A 13861-nucleotide genomic window follows, 5' to 3' on the forward strand; every position below is an offset into this window, starting at 1 on the left:
AGATATTTTCCATTCAAATTTTGCAGCTTTACTAGCCGAGGAGGTACACAAATATGCTCATAGAGGAAAATCCCTCAGTATCTCGCTGTGTTTATTCTCGTGTAACTGCGAGTTGTACAATGCACACTGTATGCGATACAATTGTTTTGTGCACGTATTTATTACGCATTTTGCGATTTTCCAGGGAAATGGTATTGAAAAAAAAAAAAAAAAAAAAGATTAGTGATACCAAATGTCAATACTGGATGATGCTATTTGCTTTACGTTGCACTGACAGATAGGTCTTATGGCGACAATGGGACAGGAAAGGCCTAGTAACAGGAAGGAAGCGGCCATGGCCTTAATGAAGGTACAGCCCCAGCATTTGCCTGGTGTGAAAATGGGAAACCACGGAAAACCATCTTCAGAGCTGCCGACAGTGGGATTGGAACTCGCTATCTCCCGGATGCAACCTCACAGCCGCGCGCCCCTAACCGCACAGCCAACTCGCCCGGTGATGTTTCCTTGATGGATCTCATTTCATCAATTACAGTGATGAACAGTAGTGGTGACAGCGCACTTCCCTGTTGTACTCCACTCTTGGTCTGGAACCAGGATGAATAATCACTGTCAACCCTCACACAGCTTGTACAGTCCTCATAATTTCTGAATTTTCCTCACTAATACTTCAGGCACATTTCTCCTTAGACAATCCCAGATCTTTTCTCTTGTCACACTGTCATATGCTTTCTCGACATCCAAGAAAATCATGAAGAGATCCCAGCGTTTTTCTATCAACATTCGGATGCTGAAAATTAGGTCTGTTGTTGACCTATTACCTCTGAAGCCATTTGCTCTTCTAGTTGCTCTTTTAAAATGATCCACCGAGCTCGATAGCTGCAGTCGCTTAAGTGCGGCCAGTATCCAGTAATCGGGAGATTGTGAGTTCGAGCCCCACTGTCGGCAGCCCTGAAGATGGTTTTCCGTGGTTTCCCATTTTCACACCAGGCAAATGCCGGGGCTGTACCTTAATTAAGGCCACGGCCGCTTCCTTCCACTTCCTAAGTCTTTCCCATCCCATCGTCGCCATAAGACATATCTGTGTCGGTGCGACGTAAAACAAATAGCAAAAAAAAAAAATTAAAAATTAAAATGATCCTGTCTCTGTTCGATGACTTTTTGCAGGATTTTCAGCCCATGTGATAGAGTTATTCCTCTGTAGTTTGTGCATTGTAGCCTTTTTCCTTTCTTGAATAGTGGAATGACTACACCCTTGTTCCAGTCTGCAGGTATCTTATTGTCATTCCAGACTGCACCGAGTCCTCTATGCAACCACTGTAGACCTTGTATCCCTGCTGCTTTGATCATATCAGTGCTAACATCATATCCCGGTGATTTTCCAGTGGGCATTTTCTTCAAGGCTGTTTCTGTTTCCATGTTATCGGAGGTTCTTCAGTGTATTCTTCCACAACTGATTTTGTGTTCTTCAGCTCTTTTGTTGTCCCATTTAGCAGATTTTCAAAGTGATTCCAGACCTCCCTGATGCCACATGATCACATTTACATAGCTACCTTCAAGAGCCTTTATGGTATCCATTGGTTTTCTTCCGTTTTTGACCACTTTGTACAGCAACTTTATGTTTCCTTGCTGTCTTCGTCCAGTTTCTGAGTGAAGTCGTCCCAACATTTCAACTTTTCCTCCTCAATTATTCTTTTGGCTTTTAGTTTCTTATCACGGTACACTTGTTCAAGGATTCTGATTTTCACCTCATCTCGTATATCCTGTGACTTTAGTTTTTCACGGTCCTTTTCTCTCCTAGCCAAATTTCTATCCTTGTGTTCCACCAGGGTGTTTCCTTCTCTCATCTTTTGCGCTTGTCTTCCCACATACCTCAATGGCTTCCTTCACTAGAACGTTCTCCAATCTGTTCCATTCTTCTTCTCTGCTCTTCATAACATCAGTTGGTAGCTGTCTTTTTATCCGATCTTTTCCTTGTCAAGGAGTTCCCATACTTGACAGCGAGAACCTTAACAGCGACCACTGGCTATTAGTGGCAGACCTGAAAGACATCCAGGTACCTAAGGTAACAACAAGGAGGCATCCGAAAATCAAAGTATTTTTCGTGAAAGTCAGGGTTTGTTATTTTTCAAAATCCGATACTATGTGAAAGTATTTTCAATTTCACTCTGAAAAAATTATAGTATCACTTCAGAGGCCACTGTGGCAAACTTTCCAGTTTTCTTTAAACAGCATCACCTAACCTAACCATATATGTATCATGAAAACATATTTCAAGCGCATGTAGAGAAATGACAACCTCCTTGCTACAAATTTAAATGGGATCAACCTTTCTAAAATGTAACTAGACTCGAGAAAATATAAACTATCCTCTGATTCCATGATGTACTCTGCCATATTTTGAGGTGAATTGAATTCTTACTTATTTTTAGTATATAACATTAAAATTAAGTGATCATTTACTTCAGCCTTTATTACTAAAGAGTTAACGATGGCCATCGTACACGTTATGTACACACTTATTACGAAAACATTTTCTCCTCATTCATTTCCATTTTACGGAACAGCAGTCGACGGTATTACTACTAGACTCCAACAATGCCTTCGGATGCAGATGAGCGAGCTCACTAGTGGACATAGCGAGGAAACGATACCAAAGATGATTGATCGCATGCAATATAATCACTAGGTGTACAAATATCAGTAACAGAAAAAATCGTGCGCGCTTAATTGCTCGCAATAATGGCTCTTGCTGTAAGCGAAGGATAATACACGGTTTAATATGGCAATTTTGAAGGGACAGACAAAAACTGTAATTATAATGGGGTTCTCGTTACATGACTTACTCGTTATAGTCGACGTCTTCTTCGTTATGAAATTCATAAATGTATACTTGGTTGGGAAGAATCAAACTTGAATACAGAAGTATTATATTTAAGGTCGAGATGGATATTCATCATCCACTAGTATGTCAATGGTTGATAGAATGTTTTTACTCACAAGTAAATGAAGGGTGGTGTTAGATGTGTAGTAATTTTGTTGCTTGTTCATGCTGCTGTTACATATCTTTCACTTGGAAAATGCCTCGATTTTAATCATTCAACTGAGTGTCTTATTATGGTTTTTGATCCTATATCCTAATGACCTAGGTCCTTAGATATATCATGATAAGATTAGAGAACTGGTAATATGTCACACGTAAGTGTAATATTTGTCCTTTCTCATATATTTTATTGACTTCAGTCTGTTTTCTCTTGTACCATCCACTTCTGATTTCTATGGTGTCACACGTCCATTTCATGCTCTTCATTGCTATTTGCTTCCTCTTAAGGTAGACTATATCTTGCATACTTCCATAAAGCTACAAATTGTGCACTCTGCTTTCTCATTACTAGCTACTGTTATCCTACGCCCAAATGGTAGCTGAACTACAAAACGTTTCGACAGCGCACTATGCATCATCTTCAGTATAACTGCCATTCTACAGTGCTACCTCATATGACTTTCTAACTGATGATATTACAGGACCAGTCATTTTCCCCTCATTTTTATTCTCCTGCTATGTTTAGATGAGCTACTTGCTACATTTTTTTTTTTTTTTTTTTTACATATGTTAATTATGTTTTGTATAATTCAGTGAAAGCATTAGGCTACCTGAAATAAAACTTTTATTGTACTCTGAATGTTCAGGAAATCAACTTATCATGATACAATGAATGTAGAAAATTGATGAATGAATAAATGACAACACATTAGAAATACAAATGAAGGACAGGCCATAGAAAGCCCAACTTTGATGGATACTTGATACAAGATAACAGAACCTGGCCTGGAAAATAATGACAAGGATTGGTGGAGGGTTAGAGCAAAGTGGAGAGGAATCAAGCTTGTACTTACCTTGTTGAATCTTTATAAGGAGAAATTATAATGATCATTTAGCAACAGATGTTACCTGGGAAAATTAACATCAAGAGCAGACAACTTTGTTTAATCCTGGGATAGTAGACTATTCCATTCTACAATCATGAAAAATTCGTAACTTTTGACATGGAAAAGTTTTTAGCATACAGAAGTGGGTCAATGGCTTACCTACAAATGGAGGAGTAGCATTAACATTTCCTGGTTTGTACAAGAAGTGATACTCTTGCCAAGGTCCCTCAATGTGGTCACTGCCCTCAATGATCACCTCCGGACGACCACCAACGCCAGTCATTCTTCGGAATAAGCCATATGCATTGACAAGATGGAGGTGGTCAAGCCGTGAGTGCCACATACGGAAAGCAGGTACCACAGTGCTATTTCCAGTAGGATGGAGAGTAGAATATGGAACCTGTAATAGCCATATACAGAAATGTTGAAATTCTTCTCATTACCAAGACAATTTAAACCAGTAGTGAAGGAAAAGTAACTATAATATTTATATTAAGCATAGACAAAATATAGGAGGGGGAAGAAGACTGAAAGACACATACATGAATTGTTTTCTTTTGGTAGGTTATGCCTCTTCTGGTATATGGACAAATTACCAAGCTAGGGCATCAATGAGCTTTTAACCTAGAAGTCACTAAGATAGTACTAGATAAGAAGTTTAACATCTCTCTACACACTACTGGACAGAAAATATGATACAGCTGGAAATTTGCCAGTAAATCTACTGGTAAGCTCTTCCATATAAGCATTCTAAATAACAACAGGATTTCATTCATATTCATTCTGAAAGGAAACATTTATCTTGTTAGTACTTCTTAATAATCTCTATTTATTTATTTCTTTCTTTCTGTAGAATTCAGGGAGACAAATTAATGTTATTTCATGGGCTATACTTTGATCCTAAAAATTTACTTTATATAAAATATGCAAATCACTAAACAATAACAATGAAATTTCCCTCTCTAGCACATTTAGGAGTTGCAACAGCCAGAATTTTAATTCACAGGACCAACCACAGACCAAGCATTTCTTGTGCAAGGCATATTACCACTCATACACAAATAATCACTACAAGTTTTTTTTAAATCTGGTGGTGAAAAGTTGAAATGAGGGTATTATTGGCAGAAAAGTTGGTAAAATGCTCCTAATATACAAAAATCTGGAAGTTGATATTATCCACCTGCTCTGTTGGCAATTCTGTACCCACCACAAATGAGAAGCGCGCACTTACATAACTTTAAGTAATAGGACGTGTTTAGGATGACTAATGAGAGTTCTTGTTCTAGGTTGTTCACAGTTAAAGAAAAGCTCCACACTATTGAAAAAGCAGACCAACTAATCTATTACTCATATGACTTGCAAATTTCTGTTAAAATGCATGTTTTGAAATACACAAAATCTGTTACTTATAAGTGGAGTTTTCAGTAAAGTGGAATTCATTAAAAGATCTTTGCATGCACACGTACAATATTAGCGTGAATATAAGACGATGTCTTTACATTAAAATCCTACAATAAATATAGAATAGCTTTGTAAGTGCACCCTAATGTTTTAAATGATCATTTTCTTAAAGGTCTATTTGTTTCATTTCCTAAAACTGTACTGGCTTGCGTGACATGAGCATCGCAGCTGAGCTCAAATCACGATTAAGCCGAAATTTCTCTAGTTATGTAATTTTTTTTCAATTCATGCCTTCTGACCAATGGCTGCTGTAGTTTGGGTTGGAATCATTGAGTTAAGGCATTCACTTTTGGTGATTATTCCAGACACAGCAGATTGTGTAGTTTAATACATATCCCACGTCGTTCCATCTTAAGCGATGGATCGGCGAACGAGGCTTCTACACCAGTTGCGGTCTCTGAACTGAGATTATGATATTAACTTCAAATTGTGGGTTTTGCACAATGCAGAATGTAGTAATAATGTATAAGCTGCAAAATATGTTTGGTGTTTCAAAGTGTACCTTTTACTTTCATTGGAAGTACTTGTCTGGGCATTTTCCTTTCCTCCATTCTCTGCAGGCGTCCAAACCATCCGAAACGTAACCATTTTATTCTTTCACAGAGACTGTTTATTCTGAGTCTCTCCTTTAGATGTGTATTCCTTACATGATCCCCCTCTTGTTTTTTTCAGTGTACTTATCAGCAACTTCATTTTGCTTGCCTGTATTTTGGGGTCCTTGATGCCCACCCTGTTTTCTGCTCCATACGTTAAGATTGGTGCAAAGTAGCTTTTGTAAGGACCTGTACTACAACTGCCTGTTAGACTTATGCAACCGATAGCACATTTATCCAGAAGTTGGGTTGAAATTATGTATTACGAAGTTCGTGTACAATATGCAATAATATTCTTTAGTTTAGCTATCCCAAACATGAACAACAGTTGAGGCTCTTATGGGGACTTAGCTGTAAGAATCAAGATGGCTGCACATTATGTTGATTTTATGTATCTGCATGGTCCTATATGCAAAGTAAATTATTTGAATGTATAGTAATTTGTGTATATTTAAAAAACAAGACCCACAGAATCAAGACACTCAAAAAAACAGACACCAGACTACAGTCCAAGATCAACAGACAAACCATGGGAAAAGCTATTTCAGACGAGGAGAGATAATCAAGATCCAAGAGAATGAAGAAGTACTGGGCTGAGAGAAAATCGCAAAATCCATTGTATAATGGACTAGTGGTCCAATGAAGGCCATAAAATGTAAAATAAATATATTTGTGTATATACAATAAAATCTATCCCACTTTATGTCCAGCTCTTGGAAGGTTTTCAATAACTCTTAACGGTGCAACACCGTTGTTAGTAGCTGGTTTGAGTTCCTTTGGTTATTATTATTTTTTTTTAACCAACTAAGTGTTGGCCAGCAGGGTACTAGAGATGGTAGTATACAGTTCCTGATATCTAGCATCCTAAAAGCCTGGGTTCAGTTCCAAACCTTTCTGCAGTGCTCACATGGAGCCAGGGTATATGACTGTTGATGGCAACTAACTGGTCAAATGGGGATGTTAAGCTTCGAGCAGAACCCTTGATGTGATTCGACAGGCTATGCGCAGATACCACTCTTTCCCGTGGCTTGCACAGTAGAGTTGAAGAATATCAGCATATAAGGGAAACATTCAAACGACCAAGACAGAAAAATGCTGTGGCTGTACTTTAATTAAGGCCTTGGCCACTATCTTCACCAATCCCAGCTCTTTCCCATCTTTGCATCGCCAAAAACCTTTGATGTGTCAGTGCAACGTTAAACCACCGGGAAAAGGAAATTAAAACTGACGGGCTTGTTACTGGATCCAAGCAGGGGATACAATAATGGGATTATCAATAAGTTGTGAAGATAACAAGGGCCCTGGACGTGTCAGAGTTAAAAGTTCCAGTAACTAAATTCAAGGCAATCCTGAGCTGGTATCTCTCTCTCATTCTCCTCAACCTGATGGTTGGTGGGTAGCATGACTGTCCTCGTCCAACGACCTTCTATCCTGAGCCAGCTGCTTGATTAGTTGATATGGACGTTGCCCTTTAATGCCATTGAGGAACCCCGCTCTAGGTCGTCCTCTTCTAGTCTTTCCTTCCAGTTTCCCTTCAAGCAGTGTGGTGCACCATGATGAATGCCGGAGTAAATGACCTGTCCAACTACATATTCTTTTCACGATCGTTTTCTCTAGACTGATGGTTTCTTCAGCTCTCATGAGAACTTCTTCATTTGTTAGCCTGTGAGTCCAGGGAATTTGTAACATTCGACGCCAGCACCACATTTCAAATGCATTTATTCTTTTTTATCAGCCTGTAATAGAGTCCAAGTTGCAGAGCCATAGGTCGCAATGCTCCAAATGAAGCTCTTAATGAAATGCTTTCTTACTGGTAGTGATATTGCCTTGGAGGTCAATAGGCTTCTTTTTTTTATTGAAAGCTTCTTTAGCCTGGGCTATTCGAGAACGGACGTCCTTTTCACACCTCCCATCAGATGTAATGATGCTTCCCAAATAACTGCACTGATTTACTTGAGTCAATTTTTCTCCTTCCAACCAAACATTAGCATCCTGTTCACCATCCGGAGTACATTTCATTATCTTGGTTTTTGTTTTGTTAACCTTCATATTACATTTTAGTTTTAGTAGATCATTCAGTTTCTTTAGTGAGGTCTCTATCTCTTTCTCAGTTTCAGCTATGAGGGCAATATAAGGCTACAGAAAGATGTTTTAAAACTTAACATATGTGCTGAGGTGCTAGATGCTACGGACGTTGCTGCGTAATATCTAAGTATGAAGCTGTCCTCAAGGTCAACAAAGATGAATAGACTGCAACTAATAATCGTCTAGTAAAGGATACAAATTTTACCGGCTACACATGTTAAGTAACACTGTAAGAGTGACCAGTTACTGGATGTATTCACAATTTTCTGTCGTTTCCGTTTTGACATAGTCTACCAACCAATCGCTTTTAATGTTATACTTAGTTCAGTCACAACTTTTCAAAAAAGGTCTTTGAAAATGCATGATTATCTACACCAAGGTACAAGTGCAACTACGTTAAAAATGCATTGTGTTACTGGGGCGTTCAGAAGCCTATATCATTTAAAACACAGAAACCTCCACTTAATATATGGTGCAGCCAGGGTGAATGAATGTTCATTTCCATAAATTTTCCTCATAATTGGGCACGAGATGTTACCCAATGTTAGTTTTAATATAAAAACTTTCAGTTATTTCATTCAAAAAATATGTGAGCCATCCATGGTTAGCTATACAACCTGTAATTTTTAACTCTCTTTGCTATTGGTATAGCTTTCAACAGGCACACCATCATGGCTGCATATCCAAACTGTTGTTACATATTTGTACATCCTATTTTCGATTTCTGGAAACTTTACTTTTCGTCTGTGAAGTGCCTGGTGGTTAGTTTGTCTGTTCAATACGAGCTTTATATTTCCTCTAATCATGTAAAGAACCCCTGTCCACATCGTTCCTTGTTCCCACAGTTTGTCCAACCCTTGTCCAGTTTCTATACGGGGTCGGGTATGAGGTGAGAACATTTACTCTGCCTCTTTAATTGCCCGATGAGAAAATGGGAAACCACGGAAAACCATCTTCAGGGCTACCGATAGTGGGGTTCAAACCCACTATCTCCCAGATGCAAGCTCACGGCTGCATGTCCCTAACCACACTCACCCGGTGATATGGTAGACTATATCTGGATTAGGAACACGTAAACATACCAATTTTGCTGTTATCACTTAGAATGAGTACGATCACACTTCCCAGCCCTGAAAATGTTATTTGCCATCCCTTGTGAAAGAAACGCGATTTCCAACGCAGGTAACAGCTGTCACCACAGTTGCGTGGTTACGGGAAAGGCACTGAATTCCTGAACTCCACAGGATAAGTTTCACGTTTGGGGATCAAGCCGATGACTCAAGAATGTTCAGTTTTGCTTGCCGGTTAGCAGCGAGATTGCTGAATAACATAATGAGCCTATCTGTGCTTGTATTTCGCATTTCATTCAGAAGTTAGACATTTATTTTGTGTTGAGTGGTACAGTTAAGTGTAGCAAATATTTGTCATGTGATGCAGTAGTCTATATCTGGATTATGAACATAATTGTGTGAAATTAGCTAACGTGGTGCATATTTTTCTTGTTATAGCCTAGTTATGGATACGGAAAAAAGTCATGAAATTCCTTACACACACATATATCTATACTTTTGTTTACGGCCGTTAAGAGATCACATAAGGTAACAGTTACTTGTTTCTGGAAGTCTTCTTCACAGCCCAAAACTTTAGCAGCCTTTCTCTGGAAGCCTGTCTTCTTTCTTCCGTCCACCCACGGTCAAGTTTTGGTCAGTTATAGAATCCCTGGAATTTGTCGACCACTGACCTAAACTTTGTTCGGTTTGAGATGTGTCCTGAATTTAGTCCCACCTGTTTCAAATCCTTTCTCGCCTCCTGAACTATTTGACACTAAGTCTGCTGTCTAGTATTGTGAAAATTCTTTTCGTTAGTCTCTTCTCATCCATTCTAAATAAATGCCCATAGAATAATCTCAGTTTTCTCATGGACTCAATTAGCCTTTCATTGTCACAGTAAAGTTCTTCCCTTCCTCGCAACCTATACTGTCCGTCCACAATCTTTGGGCCCATTATTTTGCGAAGGATCTTTCTTTCGCATTTCTCAGCTTCTCTCAGTCCCACTTTCCCTGACATTTGGAGGCATTCACTAGCGTACAGACATTCCGTTTTAATCACTGTAGAGTAAAGCCTCAGTTTAGTTCGCCTGGAGATGGTTTTCTTCTTGTGTACAGGATATGTCCTACAAAAAGTCGCAGCCACCTTCCCCCGATTGGTGTTGCTTGCTTCTCTTTCATTAGTTTTCAATTGCACTATTTCACCAGGTACTTAAAGCTATCAATTCTTCCTATTTTACTGTGTTCTGTCTTCAGGTACCAAGGGGCTATTTTGATGTTTGTTATATATTTAGTTTTTCTGAAAGAAATCTATAGTCCTACTTTTTCTGCTTGTAGTTTTAGTGCATTCAGCTGTTCTATAGCTGTGTCAGTATTCCCAGATAGCAGCACGAGGTCATCAGCAAAGGCAAGTCAATTAACCACGACACCACTTTTTGATCCTCCAATGTATACTTGGTTAAGTATAAAATTAAAATCTGTTGGAAAGTGGACTGGCGTCTGCATCTTAAAGCGTGCAGAGGTAGCGAATGTTGAACTTGCACCTTCGAGTTTCGACTATCACTCGAATTGGTCAAAGTTTATTCAAAATGGAGACCATAAGTCATTCCTCCCGGTCGCTCATGGTCGAGTGTAACCTCCAATTCACTGTCTAAGAGTGTGACCAGAAAATAACGTTTAATAACCCACTGCTCCATAATAACAGGCTTCTACTAACATTTGTTTTAGAAATGTGATCTGCAATAATACTTTGATATTTTTACTGGCCCCCATGCACATGTTTTCATATTTGTTGGGTGTTTTTGACACCTTTCAGATCACTTGTTCTTTTATAAGCCCCAGCGGAAAAGGTTTTGATATTTGTTCTCTGGTGTTTTTCATACCTTTTAATACATTCCTCTAATCTTTAGAAATGGTAGATATAGTTTTTGCTGTACCCGCTGATAGACAACATAAAAATGCCCTCATGTTGGAAAAAATCTCATCTAGTGTTCCCATATCTCTGTTGGATAACTCATTCGTATATTCAGTAGTAGGTTTCCTCACTTAACATGTTCCTTTTTGTTGTCCCCTACAGAAACATCTTAACGAGGTTTTACTGTATATGAAAGTCTTTGGACCAGATAGTCTCATGTTTTGGTGAAAACTGAGATATTGACATCTGTATGAAGGCTAACCGGAAGTTTTTAGCAGCCCTTAAACCGCAATTGTGAGGACAATGAGATTCTTTCCATTTGGAAAAACGATGTTTCTCAACCTTGGAACATGCGTGCGCTCATCTCCCAGCGGTGGTTCCCCCACAGCACATGAAGAAAGCAAGGCAGTGCTGAATCAGACACGATGCAAGATGGATCCATCGTGCCGAGATTTCCATGCAATGAATTTTTATGATTATAAAAAGAATTTACCTGCCGAAGAACGCCATTCTTTTTTGCTGCATGTTTTTGGTGAGGCTTCCCCTTCTAGGGCCACAGTTGGAAATTAGTTTTGAGAGTTTTCAAGGGGTCGGCAGTCAAGTGAAGATGAACCCCGTCCCGGCCGACCAGCAACAGCTGTGACTCAGGAAAACATCGTTGCTGTGAGGAAAATGATGGAAGAAGATCCACATCTTACATTTTGTGACATTGACGAGACCCTAAATATTGGGTCAATAACAGCACAGACCATCGTTCACAATTATTTAGGCCGTACCAAGAGATATGCCTGCTGGGTGCAACATTCACGGACAGAAAGCAAAACGGAGGCGATAGAGGACTGGTGTCATTTCATGCTAGAAAAATTAAATGGAGGGCAGTCCCAAGACACCTACAATATAGTCACAGGTGATAAAACATAGGTCTACCATTATGACCCTGAAATGAAGAGACTATGTATTGTGTGGTGCTTTCTAGGGGAGAACCACCCACAAAAGTTTGACGAAGTCTGAGCTCTGGAAAGAAGATGGTGGCAACTTTTTTTTTTTTTTACAAACATGGGGCATCTCACTTCTGTGACCTTGGACACACGTACAGTCAATGCTGAATGGTACGTGAATGATTGTCTTCTCAAAGTCTCGCCACATGGAGGTCACAGCACCACAAGTCCAAGAGTGGGCACCTTCTGCTGAATCACAACAATGCATCTGTGCACAGGGCTGCCAGAACAATAAACTTTTTGAAAAAAGAGAAAAGTGTGAGTGTTACCTCTTCCCCCCCCCCTATCGCTTGACCTGGCCCCATGTGACTTCTTTTGTTCCCCAAGACCAAGGAAAAAATTTGTGGGCAGCGTTTTTTGTCAGATGAAGATGCCGTTGCAGCGTACGAGATTGCACTAAGCGACATCCCAAAAGAAGCTTGGACTTTGAAGTTTTCGAAGTGGTTTCAGAGAATGGAGTATACACGCTAATGGAGAGTATTTTGAAAAGTTGTAATTGTTATTTTGCAAAAAATAAAAAAAAAATAAAAAAAAAATTAAAAAAAAGGGCACACACTGCTAAAAACTTTCGGCATAGCCCTCGCATATTCCTAAGGCTATATGTCAACAAAATCGCAGAACGCAGTAATTTTTTTTCTAGATTTCCTGGGTTAACTTGATATTCTTTCAACTAAACAATCCTATGCCATTAGTTTTACAAGATTGTGAGAAACTGAGCAGTAATTTGCCACTCCCCAAAAGAAAGCTATTTGTGTGCAACAGTGATGATGAAGCTGCCCATATTAGTGCTAGAAGTTCAGATGAATTTATACCAAAATGAGTCTGAAAAAATTCACTAAAGAATTTGAACTCTTTTGGCAAGGAAGCCCTATTCCAAATCTAAACTACATTTTCAATATTTAATATATTTTACAACAATGACTGCACAAACACACATGAACTTAATAATGGAACATTTCGAAACACATTCACTAACGTAATAAAATATAAAAGAATGTTGGTGATATGATTTACGTATTTATTTCAAACATGCTTTGGTTTTTATCTCATTTAGAGTCAGATGTGACAGGAGCTATCTACTTTCAAGCCCTTCGTTATATATTACTCACACCAGTTTAAGAGTATCAGATCCATATTATTAAAGAACTTTTGCACTTACAATGCTTAGCCCAAAGATGAAGATAGCAGCTCCAGCATAGAAAAGAGTAGAAAGTACAGTGCGTAGCTTAGCAAAATTTCCTACAGTGTCCATAATAGAAGAGAATACAGCCTGTACTATGATGAATGACAGAGATGCTAATCCTAAGTACACTGTCACAGGAAGAGCCTTGGCAAGTGCATAGTCAAATTCCTGGCGAGTGAAAGCTGAAACAAATTATAAAATAATTAAGAATATTGAATATTTCAATAAAAACACATTCAAAAAGGCATAACATTGTCTTTAAGGATTGCATCAATCAGCTTTATAGATGCAATCAAGAGAAAATGAACACACAGCGTGGAATGAAAAAAACAGGACATTGTAGCAAGGGAAAAAAATTGAACTGAAGAAATACTGCAACATCAAGGAGAGTTAATGAAAAATTATACAAAATACCAAAAGAACAGATGTTTGTTATAATCATTATTACTGAAGAATAAACATACACAATTAAAAATACCAAAATCTGCAAAAAGTAAAAAAAGATGTGGCATAAGAAAACCAACACTACAAAAATGATTAAATCTGTAAAAACAATTATATGTCCACACAAATTACTGTAGAAGTCCATTATAGCAAGAACTCATAACGGTGAAAAATTTACTCGCTATAGCGGATTGTCATTACATCAGATTT

General features: G+C 38.6%; 1 protein-coding gene across 3 annotated transcripts in view; it reads right to left on the bottom strand.

Annotated features, from left to right (window-relative positions):
• Positions 1 to 13861, bottom strand: part of LOC136879002 (lipase maturation factor 2) — a 105242-nt gene that overhangs the window by 13987 nt on the left and 77394 nt on the right. For all 3 annotated transcript variants that reach the window (XM_067152685.2, XM_067152684.2, XM_068228922.1), the window contains exons 8-9: positions 13184 to 13389; positions 4087 to 4327 (exon numbers count right to left, since the gene is read on the bottom strand). In XM_067152685.2, the coding sequence (XP_067008786.1) occupies positions 4087 to 4327; positions 13184 to 13389 (447 nt within the window). The remainder of the gene's footprint in view (positions 1 to 4086; positions 4328 to 13183; positions 13390 to 13861) is intronic.

The sequence above is a fragment of the Anabrus simplex genome, chromosome 8 (assembly GCF_040414725.1).
Source record: "Anabrus simplex isolate iqAnaSimp1 chromosome 8, ASM4041472v1, whole genome shotgun sequence".
Lineage (NCBI taxonomy): Eukaryota > Metazoa > Arthropoda > Insecta > Orthoptera > Tettigoniidae > Anabrus > Anabrus simplex.